Below are 14359 nucleotides of genomic sequence, written 5' to 3'. Positions count from 1 at the left end.
ATGCCTCACTGTGTCATGCCAGTTGTCTGGTTTTGTCTTGTGAACAAATGAGGGAAAGATGGGGCCAGCCATGCTAACGTTTGTCATTCACTCTGCAGGATGCAGTGAGATGTGCTCTAGAGAGACAGAGGAGTGAAGACCTAAATGACAATGAACAGAGAGAGTGTATGAATCGGACCTGTACTTCACATTCAAACTGGTCTGACTGAAAGTGTCTCTGTTTTGTGCATCTGTTCTGTGATCCTCAGTAAAGACATGGCAGTATGTTAGATTCATATGTGAAGATTCTAATTGTATAATTTTAGATTCAAAAAGGTTTTTGAGTCATTTTTACAGATTCATTAATGATAATTTGCACATTAATGATAGCCCACCTAACTGGAAATGACAGTTGTAGTTTAAAAAAAAAATCACACCAGCAGAGAGAGATGGCTTGGAAACCTTTCTGTGTTTTATTGACACGATGGTGGTTAGCAGTGGATTAGGGGTAACAGAAGTGCAAAATTCAATAAACACACAGTATCCCTCTCCCTCAGCAACAGCAGGAGAGACACTGGGACATCAAACACAAGGATAGCCACAATGGTGGATACACACAGTGTGCTTACTACGTGATGTTGTGTGTGTGCGAGTGTGTGTGTCGCCACGTCTCACATCAAAGGTCTCACAGGATTCAGCTGGCCTGTATCACATGGAGCTGTGTCACAGTGTGTTTGAGTGTGTGTGTGAGTCGTGTTGGCCTCAGAGTGCTGTTGCATCAACATCTGCTTGGTCGGCTCAGAGGAGCACGGTGCCGTCTACGTGTCTCTGTGTGTGTCTGTGAGCAAATGCAAGTGTGAAAGAAAGGGGCAACATTGGGGCAATTTTTACGCCGACAGGTGCTGGTAGATGGTCTCCCAGAGGGCTGCCAGCTTGGTCCTCAGCTCCTCGGCGTAGGGCTCCAGCTTGCCCTGCAGATCCTGGGTGTGGGGGGACACCTTCTCTTTCACTTCGCTCACCACCTTGGTCAGCTGCTCCTTGTACTCCTCGGCATAGGGGGCGACCATGGTCTTCAGCTCCTCCAGGCGCTGGGTCAGCTTGGTGCGCACGATCTCCACCATGGGCAGCAACACGGACTTGGTCTCCTCCACGTTGGCCTGGACCTTCTCGCGCATCTCCTCGACCAGGGGCTGCAGCTTCTCCTTCAGGGTGTCCATCTCCTGCTTGTGCTTGGCCACGTACTCTTGGAGGATGGGCTCAAGCTTCTCACGGTATTCCTCCACGTGCTTCTGCAGGACCTGCTGCAGCTCTTCGCGCTTTGGCTCCAGCTGTGAGCGGAGGTCCTCCACATCAGCCATCACATTCACGCGCATCTGCTTGGTGGCCTCCAGGAACTGGGATGTGAAGGACTCGCCATAAGGTGCCAGTGATTGGGAGGCGGTCTGGGCGTAGGAGTGCAGGTTGTCCAGACTCTGGGACAGTCTTGCTCTGAAAGGGAAGGAGAGAAAGAAGGAGGCTGGGTGAGATGGAGGGATGACATTCAGGTTGGAGGAAAGAGAGTGGAATGGGAGGGAAGGGTAAAGAGGGCACCAGGCATACAGTACCTGGCTGTGAGTGCGGAGGGGTGAGGCAGGGAAATAAGGTTGTTTGGAGAGAGATGGAGAGGGCATAGGAAACGAAAAAGAGTGATGAGAAAAAGAGAGGCAAGTTAGAGATCGATGGACAGCATGCTGTATGAGATAAATTGAGTGAGTTGCAGTGACAAAGCAAGGCTTGGGTCAGGGGAAAAGAAAGACGATTATCAAGCATCTGTGTGTTGGTTCTTACTTGTATTCCTCATATTCAGTGCCATCGAGATGATCAAGGGCCTTCTGGGCTGTCTCTTTCACCTGGGTCAGGTACACCATCACAGCGGCCTTGATATGCTCAAGCTGGGTTGGGGCCTCATCAGCCTGCAGGTACCTGGCCTGGGAACCTGACAGGAGAAAACAGGAAAGCCTCAGGTTTGTAGTTGTGCTGAGGCCTTGGTAATGCAGTTCTGTAGTCAACAGGATTGCATGAAATATGTACATCTAGTTTGTTATTCTAGGGCTTTACTGTCATTATATCATCAGAGGTCTATAAGTGTTCGTGGTTGTTGTAAAATATGGAACATCGTACAGCATTGTAATCTACAGCACAGAGCATTGTAGGTCAGAATGTTGTATAAAATCTACGATATGCAGTTTTGCAGTAAAGGTGAATTTTTTCTTCTTTCTCATTGTTATAACTGACCTGCAGCCAACAGGACTGTCAGTGCGAGAACCACAAACTTCATGATGACGCTCTGAAAGAGAGAAGAGCGGAAGCACGTTAAGCACCCTCATTCACAAAGCAAAGCAATGCTCATTTATTTACAATTGTACAAAAAATGTTTTTTCACACATGGAGTATACACTCTGACTTTAACTTCAAATAAACCAAGCCAGAAAAATTGTGTTTTGTGCAGAACTGTGGAGGCACATCTATGTTGCATGTTGACATTTATTTTCATGGTGTTTAGCAGTAAAGCAGACACCCTGCCTCAGCATTACCATCGATGCGTGGCTGTTGCTAGACCTGATTTGATCATCACGCAACATGCCCCAGCCTATCAAGAGCACGTGTAAGGCTTTGGGTTTGAAGGAACATCATTGCATTTTGTAGTTTTTTATGACGCCTGTGATAAGATTACGACCAAACCAACACATGCTTTCTTATTCCTACATAGCCACAGTCTGTGATACATTGAACAGAGACTTTGCTCTAGCCCTAAATCTGGGACGATATCAAAGTTGTAGATGGAGCCTCAGGTATCATTTCCCATTGAAAAAGCAAGATAAGCTTCTAGGTAAAAGATAGATAGGTAAGGTTGTCCCTCTATACCTAGAACCCCCAGGAAAGGCCCAACTTGTCAAATGTAACAGAACTGCATTCTCTGTCTCTATGAATTAAATAGATGAACTAAGACTACTGCATTCAAAACACAAAACAATATTTCTATACATCAGAAGGAACATTTTTTAAAAAATAAGATCTGGTAACCTCATGCAGTATAGAAAGACTGGAAGTACCAATTAGGACCCATGAGGAAGAATCACTACTCAAAGATCACTATCATAGACTTTAGCAAGAATTTAGACTGCTGCCACTTTACAAGAGTGAACACTGTCTGCCCTGCTAATTTCACACGCTCTGTCTGCTCCAAAGACTGTCATATTGTCAAAAAGCATGGTACAGCACGCAAGAATTCAGAGAGAGAGAGAGAGACTGCAGAGACTGCCAGGTTATGAAACAGGACTTGATAACTCTATCAAAACCCCATTTACTCATTGGGTCTAACTCATTGTCCATTTCTGTTCCAAGTCCAGCATTTACTTACTCAACTTTTAAATGCAAATTTCTGCAAATGCTGACCAAACAACAAAGCAAGTATCCACAAGTTAAACAGGTGCTGATTAGGAATATTTCAAATTACAATAGAAAAGGATGAGCAGGCACCAGTTTCATCTCACTTCTGTTCTCCTCAATCCATTCTCTTTATAATAATATGCTCTGCACTTTCTGGCCTTTCTCTCCCTCTGAGGTCCTTTTTTACGAAGTTTCACCTCCTTGTCTGAATGCTGTCCCAGTGCGGGTCTCTTACCTGGGGGCGGTGATGCTCAGAGTGTGTGAGACAGAGACACCCGTCCCGGGGCCTTTTATAGGTCTGCTAGCGAGGGGTGTGTGTGCTGCCGTGGAGCTGGACCTCAGCCCCGCACCACCCAGCTGGAGGAGCCAAGTTCAAGGGTCACTGCGAGACAGACAGAAGACTGTTAGCAAAACCATGAGCAAACATTCAGACACACATGTACTGTACTCTCCCCTAAAACGCACACACACAGTACACACAAATATAGAACCCCATGCACAGACATGCGAACACAAAAAAACATACTGTACCACAAGACATTGATGGGTACACACAGACACTTATACATCACTCCCATACAATGCTTAGATGATTACACATGACGGTTCTGTCAGTTTTGTTTATTGAAAACTCAACCCAAAATGTATGAATTATTATTTAAGGCCAAATTTAACATAAACCACTTTTCACAGCGTGTTGTTCAGTCAAGGAATTTTTTTTCTTCAGAATTGAATCCTAATTTAAACTTGTGATGAAATTATTGTCTTATCATTTAGAGAACACAGAGTACTGGGGCAACCAATAGACATGGAGTTTTGAATCCTAAATAGAACACTTTGTTATTATTCCAGGGGAAATGATGTGTGATGGTGTTTCCCTGGCAGTACCACCCTTGAAGCCAGCCTTGGGTATTTTGAAATGTAGTTCTTTAGGCAATTTGCGGGATGTTTTAGGCTGTCTGATCATTAGTCTAGTCACATTGGATACTATACTAAAAACTTCATTTAAATGTCATTACATGTCATGCCAATGTTTTATGTGTGCTCATGCCAGCCTTCGTGTTGCTAACTGTCCAACACAACATAGCAAGGTAGCAACAGTTAATCACAATATTTACCTTGATTGTGCTGCTTTTTTACATTACATTATTGCCATTTAGCAGACACAGTTATCCAGAGCGACTTATGTGCAGTCGGTTACAATTTTCTACATTCATACAACTGGATATTCATTGAGACAAATGTGGCCCAAGGGTTCAGCAGCAGTGCCCTAGCAGGGAATTGAACCAGCAACATTTCGGTTACAGCCACACTGCTGTCCTTTGCTTTTCTCATGAAAGGCACCGCTGCTCTGAGACAGGAGAAATGGGGAATATTGTCCTGGTTCATTTTTTGTCCACAAAACAGTCAGTGCAACACTGTTGGTAGAGTGCTTAAGGGAGCATGTTATTTGCATGTTGTACATGGCAACTCATTGCAAACCTCAATGCCTCCAGTTAAAAGGAGGGAAATTATTATGCAGGTTTATATTTGGTCTTTTTGTGTGTGTGTGTGTGTGTGTGTGTGTAATGTCATTGTAGGTCGTTCAGCTTTTCTTGTTGGTGTGGTATTTCTGCTGCTTAATTTTCCCACTCCCCAGTACACTGAATCACTGAAAGACACCAATGCAATTATACTTTCCAATATCACTGTGTCTACTCCATTTGAAAACAAATGTATATGTATAAATATATACAGTGCCATTTCAACAAGTACTAAAATGGGGAAAGTTTATCCTTATCCCTTTCTATCCCTAGTTCATGCAAAGTTTATCAACTGAACAGCAACTGTCATGCTGACATTATAATCAACTAAATGTTTCATGCCGAATAGTGTGAGGGCCATTCCAAAAAATGTGGTACTCCTCCCTAGCTCTCTAACTCTCTGTCTTTCCCCCGTCTCCACTGTTCTCTTTGATGTGATATAATCCAAGTAAGAGGAAGGCAGAAAGGGACAGGGCATTGTCATGGTGCATGGAAGAATGCTTTGTCAGTCACACTTCCAGACAGCTGATTATTGAGGGGTTAATGATTAGAACAACCTGATGCTGACAGCAGATAGCACAGCTGCAGGATGACAGAGCGCCCACCCCTCTATCTCTTTATCTCTGCCTTCTCTTTCTCCTGTACATTCTCTCCATATCAGTATCTTTGCGCACACCTGGCCATTACTAAAGGTATAAGTACCTGTGCAGTCGCTCATGTTAATATCTGTGGGAGGACAGGGTCTTGCCTGTTCTGGAATGTTTGAGATATTCCACATTTTCAGAGCCAATGAAGGCATTGTGCTATGTCGTAGGGCAGACAGGCTGGTACACAACAATAGGACATTGATGACAAGTTGTAAGAATTTTGTAGCAGCCAGCAGTCATAATGCCAATATGTATAGGAATGGGAATACCATATGTGAGGAGACTTCATCTTTCAGGTGAGATATTAATGCAAGGTCCTGAATCACTGTGCTCTTTAAAGATCCCAAGGCACATTGCAAAAGAGCAGGGAGTTCCACTGTGTTCTGGCTAACTTCCTAATCAGACGCTATTGATTTGGCCATCAAATTATCCCCAGATTAATTCACTAAATAAACCCTTCTATAATGAATCTCCCCCTCAGGTGATGTGTGGCAAATGTTCTGAATCATGTTTGCTTGCTGCATATCCCTCCACAGCCTCCTTCACTGTAAAGTGCTTAGAGATGGTGCAAAGTGCAATATAAATGGAATCAATTATTATTGTTTGTACAGTGACGTCAATGTTGAGTATGTGAAACATTGAACCAAGCGTTTGGCACTGAGTTTAAAAACACATTTTTTTTCTGCAGACACCAAAATGGGAAGCCCTCCACTAAGCTCTAGTTTCTATTAAAAGTTCTGTAGCTGTTCTATTTGCTACACGGCAATAAAAATTAAACAAATGGATGTGTTGCATACATGTCATAGAGGAACAGCAAAAACGGTGGAAGCAGTGATGCTTTTTTAAACACTATCCTTTCTTTCGTACCCCCATGCTTTCCTTCATTCTTTCTTCCTCAATCTTATTCTTTCCCTTGTTTCTCTAGCCTGCTTTCCACCTGCTTATCAGTGCCTCCACATGTTAAACACCCTGTGATCATTTTTGGTTCAATATTTTTGCTTAATTTTTGGCTGTTGTTTTGTAACTGCACTAAACAGATTTGAACAAACTGTTCAAATAATTCAAGGGAGAAACATGAACCAAAAATTACTGATACAGCTCTTGAGTCACATGGGTTTTTTCCTACCTGTCTTAAGTCCATTTTCAAAGATACCAATTTACAAAGCTGTACCAATACCACAAATCACTGAATAATCACTGCTCATAAATGTGTATTTCACAATCACATTAGGTTTGTTTTAAAAACATTTTTTTAATTGTCTTAAAGATATTCTTGTGCGGCTTCCTTCTTCTGTAAGACATATTTTTTTCTGAAAGGATCTTCCTACAAAAACAATTAAGATAATATGCATATTCTTGTTTTTCAACTCTTAGTCTGACTTGTATTCTCTTGTCCTCATTCATGTTTCCTGTTCTCTCTCTTTCCATATCTGTTCCCTTTCTCTGCGCAGGAGGAGCTAACCTTTGCACGTCTACCATCACACAAATATGAATATTTTTATGATTATGACTATAAACGATTTTAGTGCTGTTACTATCACTGCTTTTATGGGTTAACTTGGTCATGAATAACAGTCATATCAGATGTGATTGAGCTAAACAACAGTAACTATCCCAAGGCACACTGCATTAGGAAATAAAGAAGACGACAGGTTTGAATGAACCAATATGCATTGTACATATTTCTGCAAGAAATGATTAGATAAAAAGTGTATTTCAAAGACAATTACAACATACATTTATGACTTTGGTACTTTAGACGTTCTGTTTTTGTTCCTGATGAATTCTCAGTCGGTTGGGTCACTTGAACTGTCTGACATTTTTTGAGAAAGAGATGAATGTAGAACTATTCACCTCAGCTTGTAGGTGGAATGTTTAAGTGATGGGGATGCAACATGATCAAAATAAACTGACTTTATAATCAAATGTTGATAGACATTGTAACGTGCAGAAAGGTCAAATCAACTGTTATGCTTATTGTCTCTGTGTGTAGGCCAAACAGGCTCCCCATTAGATCTCATATACAAAACAGACCTATTAAAACCCTGTAAGAGACTGTACTCATCTGTCCCATCCTAATCTGTGATCAGATTATGCTTGATGGAGGATACAGTGTTAAGCATTCAGGCTCAAAAGCCTTGGAACACTCTACCAGTGCCTATTCATGTTCATTTTAAAATCAAAACTCGAAACTCACCTGTTCTGCTTGGCCTGTTGATAATTTATCCAATTAGTCCTATTTCCTTTCTAATTTATCAGTTTCACACACTCTCTTGGTCAGAATTTCATAGTCTAACTATCTAGTTATATTAATTGTTTTATACGTTTGAAATTTAAGGTTCACCATACCTTTGGCGAGTAGATTTTTACAGCTGTAATCACTACAGACTGCCCTAAAATTACTTGGGCCACTCTGTTCTGTGCTGTGTGTAATATTATCGGATGCGCTTAAACAGTGCAACATGCATAGTATCATTATATAACAGCGTAGAATGCTCTACAAAGTGCAAAATACATGTTACATGGCACAAGCACACAGAATTGTGAACTACTTTCTGTATTATGAAAGTAGGTGACCTAAAAACACAAGTCAGCCAGTAATGCCCTTAAAAGGTACAAGAACACCCATATAGATCAAAGTTCAAAGTTTATTGTCATATGCACAGTAAAGAAATAAGTTCCCTGTACAATGAAATGTGCAGGGACAGATGTGATGAGACACAGCTGTCTCTATGTCTAACAAGCGTATACACTAAACAAATGTAAGCTGAGACAAACATTCTAACACAAACTGAAATTGCATAGGTTTCTGATCATAAATGATTAAATTGGTCAAAAGCTGTGATATACTCCAGCCAAATAACTGATAAACAGGGATAGTGACAAACTGGTTATTACAATCACACATTTCAATGCCAGCAGGCTGACAATTCCAACTTGTGCAGGTGATGAATTCACTGAGACAGGTTTGGAGTGTCATGTTGTAAAGGTAGACCTTACACCCAAACTCAGACACACACTCTTCCACAAATACACACACACACACAAGACAAAGTGTTACAAACTGTATATCTATGCAGTAGTGCATGCAATGAAATGGCAATCACTTTTAATTAAAATAATAAATATTTTACAGATACACATATCATTACATCAACATAGGCAGTAACATAATCTCAAAACCATATGTGCATTAAACATTATTGCGATGGTAAGGGCAAAAATCTGTATACAAAAATCAGCACGACATCCAGCTAATGTTATTTTTTTTCCAGATTTCTGTACGAACAGTAAGGCCATTGGCCCTGTATTACAGTATATCACCCAAACAAAAATAACCCTGAACGGGTTCACCTTTTAAACACAACAAGCAACAGAACACATCCTTGGACATTTGTACAAGGGCCAGAAGTTGATATTATCAGAATAAACAGAACTTGTAACTCTTCAGTTGCTGGTTTGATTTCCTGGTGGGCTACTACTGTTGCGCTGTTTAACAAGATTCTTAAGCAGAATTTCCTCAGTAAATATCTAGCTATATAAATGGGTAACATGCAAACATTGTATGCTATGTATGTTGGTCTGTATAAGAAACATTAGCTAAACAACTACACTGTACTTTAAAGTTGTACAAGGCTATTTCAGTGTCGCCTCCAAACTTCAACTAAAGTATCAAGGGAGAACAGGGACCCACCTCCAGTCACAAAACATCATTAATTACAGTACATTCACTTATTTTCTATTTTATTTCATTTCTACAACTGACACGTTACCTGATTAAAACACCTACTTTATAGTGATCACATATGTGCTATTTCAACTCAATTAGAAAGTAATAACAACAACCACCCAAGCATCCTTATCACAGATATTAGTGAACTGTGTAACATTTACCTGCCTGTAAATTAGAAGTCACTGACCTGAAAAATTAAGACTGTTTATTGGATAATTAATTTGATTACAAAATGGAATCACAGAGATTTGGACAAGGGTTTTTTCAATGCCATCAGAATTAGTTATGAGCAGATAACCAATATTCATAGTCAAACTGATTATGACATTGCTCTCATAGTGATTTGGATGCAAGTTTGGAATGTACTAAAGGCAGTCAAGGACAATATGGAATATATGGAAGAAAAAATATCTTAAAAATATATAAGAGAAAATCATAGTTGGACATAGAATACACCCTGGTTCTGAGAGTCAAGGGGTAGCAGGTGTGCTTTTAGTAATGCAAATGAGTGATTTTGCAGTTCTGATGGCCACAGGTACCTCAGTCCACCACTAGGTGGCCAGTGGGGTAAAGCCGCTCTGCCAGGATTCATAGCCTACTCAAGTTTCAGTTGCCAGTTGCCTAGCACAGAGTTCATGCTGGTGTGTAGGGTCTGATAACAAGTTGTAAGGGGGAGGACCTGTACCCTTGAGTGCACTCTAAATAAGCTTACGGGTCTTTAATTTGATTTGTGCTACAATCAGTGGCCAATTGAGAGAGATGTGGAATGCTGGGGCAGTTAAAACCCCCCAAAATAGCCAGGTGTTTAAAAGGGTGATATTCTGTCCTTTACAAAATAACACTGAATTAAGGAAAGAGAAAAAAAAATAATGTTTTAAAAATCAATCACTGTAAATTTGTGAATGATATCAAAAAGGAAAACATGCAAACGTGTAGGAAATTTTACAAAGCATACTCTATGTCAGCGTTTCTCAAACCTCTCCTGGAGTACCCCCTGCCCTGCATGTTTTAGATCTCTCCCTGCTCCAACACAGCTGATTCAAATGATCCACTCGTTATGAACTCCTGAAGCTGCTTAATAACAAACTGATCATTTGAATCAGCTGTGTTGGAGCAGGGAGAGATCTAAAACCTGCAGGGCAGGGGGTACTCCAGGAGAGGTTTGAGAAACGCTGCTCTATGTCATATAGGTTTAAATGAAAACTTATTAACTCCTCTCTCAGCTGTCCTTCTGCAGAACATGTATCTAGGGAAGTTTAACCCCAGTTGAGCAACCGCAATAGCTGAGCTTTTTTTTTTTTAACAGATTTTATTGAGTTCAAAGTGCAAATGATACATCTCCCATTTTTGGTTTTCTTTACATCACACATACAAAATTACCTACAAGTTCATAAGCATTTTCAATGACGAGGTAGACGAAGGAGGGGAAGGTTAACACTTTCACAATGTCAGCTCGCAGTTATAGTATAAAAGGAATGAATATAAAATTGCATACATTAGTTCCCTTTTCCCCTCACATTTCCGTTTTTTGGATTAACAGTTGTTTCTCCTGTATTGCTTAGTTCAAAATGCAGATGTTACGGGTCCATTTTTGGTTTTCTCTACACCACAGATACGAACTAACATACTCAGCAATAGCTGAGCTACCTGAAATAGCTGACACAGTGATTCTGGTCAAAGGAAACCCATCCTACTTCACCAGGACAAAACCGATTATGTTTCACAATGAGGGCTTCCAGTCATAATGACGGTAATGACATAACTTCTTCAAACTAGAAGTGTCTCAAAATAAAGGTGTCTGTGATGTGCTGATAACGGCAACTGTAGTGTTCTGCTTAAGTTAACGGGTTCTTTGAGAACAGATTCAGTAAGAGAAAGACAGACTAGCTGTTCCCCAAAATGTATCACATTGCTGCACTCCAGGAAAGGAATTATGCACATTGCATCATCACATGATCAGCACATATATGTAAGAGAGAAAATAGTTTTAAAATCGGAAAATGTTCTCTGAGCCAGTCACTGATGAAGGTTGTTTGTAAGGCTAAACCCAACACAAAAAACTTCACTAATAATATTGGGAGCTATTATTCTATTTGAAATGTTCAGCGTCTGCACGTTATATATAGACGCCGCATATATCGCGTAGCTACTTAGCCTGTCCCGAGTTTTTTATTTATTTATTTTTTAACAACATCTCCTGCCTGGTCAACCAAGGAATAAATTGTATGTCACCATGGTCGTAAAATCATCCTATTACCACCTGATGTTCATTAAGAACCACACCCACATTGTAGAATTTTCTGTACACTCTAGTGAAGTTGCCATTTTTACTCTGAGAGCAGAGTAGTTAGTTATGCATGGGAGGAGTAATCAAAAAAAAGAAACAATTGGACTAGGGATGTGTTCCGTTACGGATGACAACAGTAAAACTCACTGCTAATACAGTAAACCAAATATGACCACACCATGAAATACTTTTCAGCTCGTCGTTTTTCTGCACGCGCCCTACACGCAGGGGTGACGGTGGAAAAAAAAAAACCGCAAACACAAAATGAACTACAGCTGGTCTACGACATTACTTGCCTTTCGGCCACCAGTTCAGTCGATCACCTCAGACAAATAGTTGGATCGACGTTCAACAATGAAGAGTAAGTCTGTACGGTACAATAACAACGATCAACAATTAATGCTGCCTGCAACTTCACGGAAATAGGCCTGCTCAAAGACATTGGAGAGCCTCAGTGGCCTATTCCCCAGTGCGGAATGCGGATGAGTGCATTTTAAATAAGAGATTTTGGAGGGTGAGGTAACACAATGAATCGCAATAACACTACCATTTTCGCGAAATCTGTGGTGTGGTGTTTTAAAAGGTACGCAGAGTTTGTGATCCAAGAATATACTGAAAATTCTGTCTCTGCGCAGTGACTGCAAAGCTGATCGAATGTTTCTGTGCCGTTTGTCTACCGTTCATCCAGCCGTGCACCAGAGACGCCGTTGAAACGTAACCACGCGGTCTGGAATATCTGTGCCACATTCTTGTTATCAGTGCCCTGAGACGAGATGCCTGCCTTTACCAAATGACAAATCCGACGAAACGCCCCTGAAGACTCTCAGCCATCAGCCACTAGATGGCGCTGAGTTTAATATGCAGAATAGGTCTCAGGGCTGACCTCTGAGAGGTGCATCACTGCACGTACACCAATCATTGTCATACTGCCGCTTAACAACAGCTAGCTAGCCTAATAAAACTATATAAAGTGACTCCAGAGTTTGGATACAAAGTAATATGTTACCTTCCAGGGGAGGAAAACCAAAGACGTAAGAGAAGGCGAACAATTACGATTGAAAGTGTTCCCTTTCATGGTAGGTAGTGGTGGATTGTGTTTTAATAAACTGCCTCCGTTTAGGCTTTTCCGAAGTATCTTTCAACAATGCTGATATGGATCGAGTGTTTTCAGATGAACAACATAGGCTAGTCTTTGCTGCGGAACAGGATGGCGGAACGGACGGCTCGGGGTTTGCTCCAAGGATTTTGCTCCTGAGCAGTCAACCGTGGAATTGTAACGCGAGGCATCACATACACCACATGGTAGAGGTAATTGTAATTGTTTAAATTATCACATTGGTAATTTGTTTGGCATCCGTCTGAAAGACTCTAGACGTGTTTGCGGCGTGGTTCGAAAGGCTTCTGCACTTATTTTCCCGCTAGAATTGGCAACACTCTACCTGATTGAACTGCCGTTCATTCCGCTGGGTGGCGTCCGTTGACAGTTGTAGCTATACCGTGCAATAAAAGGCGCAGCGCCACCTGCTTGAAGACAATTGAAACAAACTCAGCTGTGTGCTCAGTTTTATAAACGCTGCAGCTTTTTAATGCACATTGTTCGGTGTTACCATAGATGACGTTTAAGGGAATAAGACAGGACACATAACCGTCTCAAGAAATGCTTGTCCTCTGTCAAATTAATTGAACACATGACTTGAAATGGGGTACGACCGATATGGAGAATGCGTTTCCTTCTCTACCTACACGTTTAAGCACTGCATTAGAGGTTTCATAGAAACGCAAGATACAAGTCATTAGTGGTTAAGGAAATAGGCTTAACCCATGCAGAGATTGCAGGTGCAAGCACTAACTGATGTAGGCGATATACCCTTGTTTTTAGACTTGCAAACAAAACACACACTAAATTGATGCATAACGCCTGTTTGCATCTGTGACAAAATTGACATCTTACACGGTTTTCGAGGAATGCACTGATATTTTCGGTTAAAAAAAACTTCACGTATTAATTCAGATATAAATTCAGTAGCCTCGGCACAACCTTTTGATAACAAAGGCGTCTGTGCTATGTCGCACATACTGTCTTTGTCTGAGCGAAAGCCATGGGACGAGTGATTCTACATGCATCGCGGGAACTGGGCCGGTGCTGAAATAAACTCTTAAGGGCTAGGTTACCGCTGCTTAGTAAGACTGCAAATCTAAAACACAATTGCAGCTGGACCTGAAGCATATGACCAGACGTCAAGAGGAATTTTCATAGGAGCACATGCAGATAAAAGTGAATGCACCACTTCCTTTCGAATGCATCGTATCCGGAAGTAGGAATGAACAGAATACGTGTTAGCTAAATGAAGGCGATACCATTTTCTCTGAACGTCAATCAACTGTTTTACCCGTCACAAGTGGCACACCATTAACACAAACAACCGCTTTAATGTTAACAGAGCAACTTAAACAGTAACATTGTCGCCATTCAGGAGGCTATGCGCTTCTTACAGCAGGTCCAGATCAATGGATGACGTAAAATGACGACACCGGTGGTTTCTACATGCTATCCCGTCATGCAAAGCGCCGGTATAATTTTATGTTACAATTATCTCGATACTGTTTTAAAATAACGAATCCAGTGTATCAGAATGATTATCGAGGAAATGTTGAGGTCGCTCTATACATTGTGCATTTTACAAAAAAATCTTAAATTGCACACCGTAATCTTGTATCATTGTGCCAGAGTCCCCTACCCACACCACCGCGTTTGGAAGTC

The 14359-nt window shown here is 41.1% G+C and overlaps 1 protein-coding gene across 1 annotated transcript; it reads right to left on the bottom strand.

Moving 5' to 3' along the window:
• Positions 1-429: 429 nt before the first annotated feature.
• Positions 430-3689, bottom strand: apoa1a (apolipoprotein A-Ia). The gene is made up of 4 exons (XM_036525461.1): positions 3644-3689; positions 2254-2305; positions 1807-1954; positions 430-1467 (listed from the first exon to the last, which is right to left on the bottom strand). The coding sequence occupies exons 2-4, from the start codon at positions 2294-2296 to the stop codon at positions 867-869; spliced, it is 792 nt and encodes a 263-aa protein (XP_036381354.1). The 5' UTR covers positions 2297-2305; positions 3644-3689; the 3' UTR covers positions 430-866.
• Positions 3690-14359: the final 10670 nt, after the last annotated feature.

Source organism: Megalops cyprinoides, chromosome 3, assembly GCF_013368585.1.
Source record: "Megalops cyprinoides isolate fMegCyp1 chromosome 3, fMegCyp1.pri, whole genome shotgun sequence".
In the NCBI taxonomy this organism is placed as follows: domain Eukaryota; kingdom Metazoa; phylum Chordata; class Actinopteri; order Elopiformes; family Megalopidae; genus Megalops; species Megalops cyprinoides.
Note: the sequence above shows the minus strand (reverse complement) of the source record. Positions and strands in the feature narration are given on the sequence as shown.

Bases quoted from the DNA above. Each gene is read 5' to 3' on its own strand.
- apoa1a (XM_036525461.1), bottom strand. From the start codon at position 2,296: ATGAAGTTTGTGGTTCTCGCACTGACAGTCCTGTTGGCTGCAG. The intron at 1,955-2,253 runs GTCAGTTATAAC...TTCTCCTGTCAG, and splicing joins GACAGTCCTGTTGGCTGCAG to GTTCCCAGGCCAGGTACCTG. The intron at 1,468-1,806 runs GTAAGAACCAAC...CTTCCCTTTCAG, and splicing joins ACTGAATATGAGGAATACAA to AGCAAGACTGTCCCAGAGTC.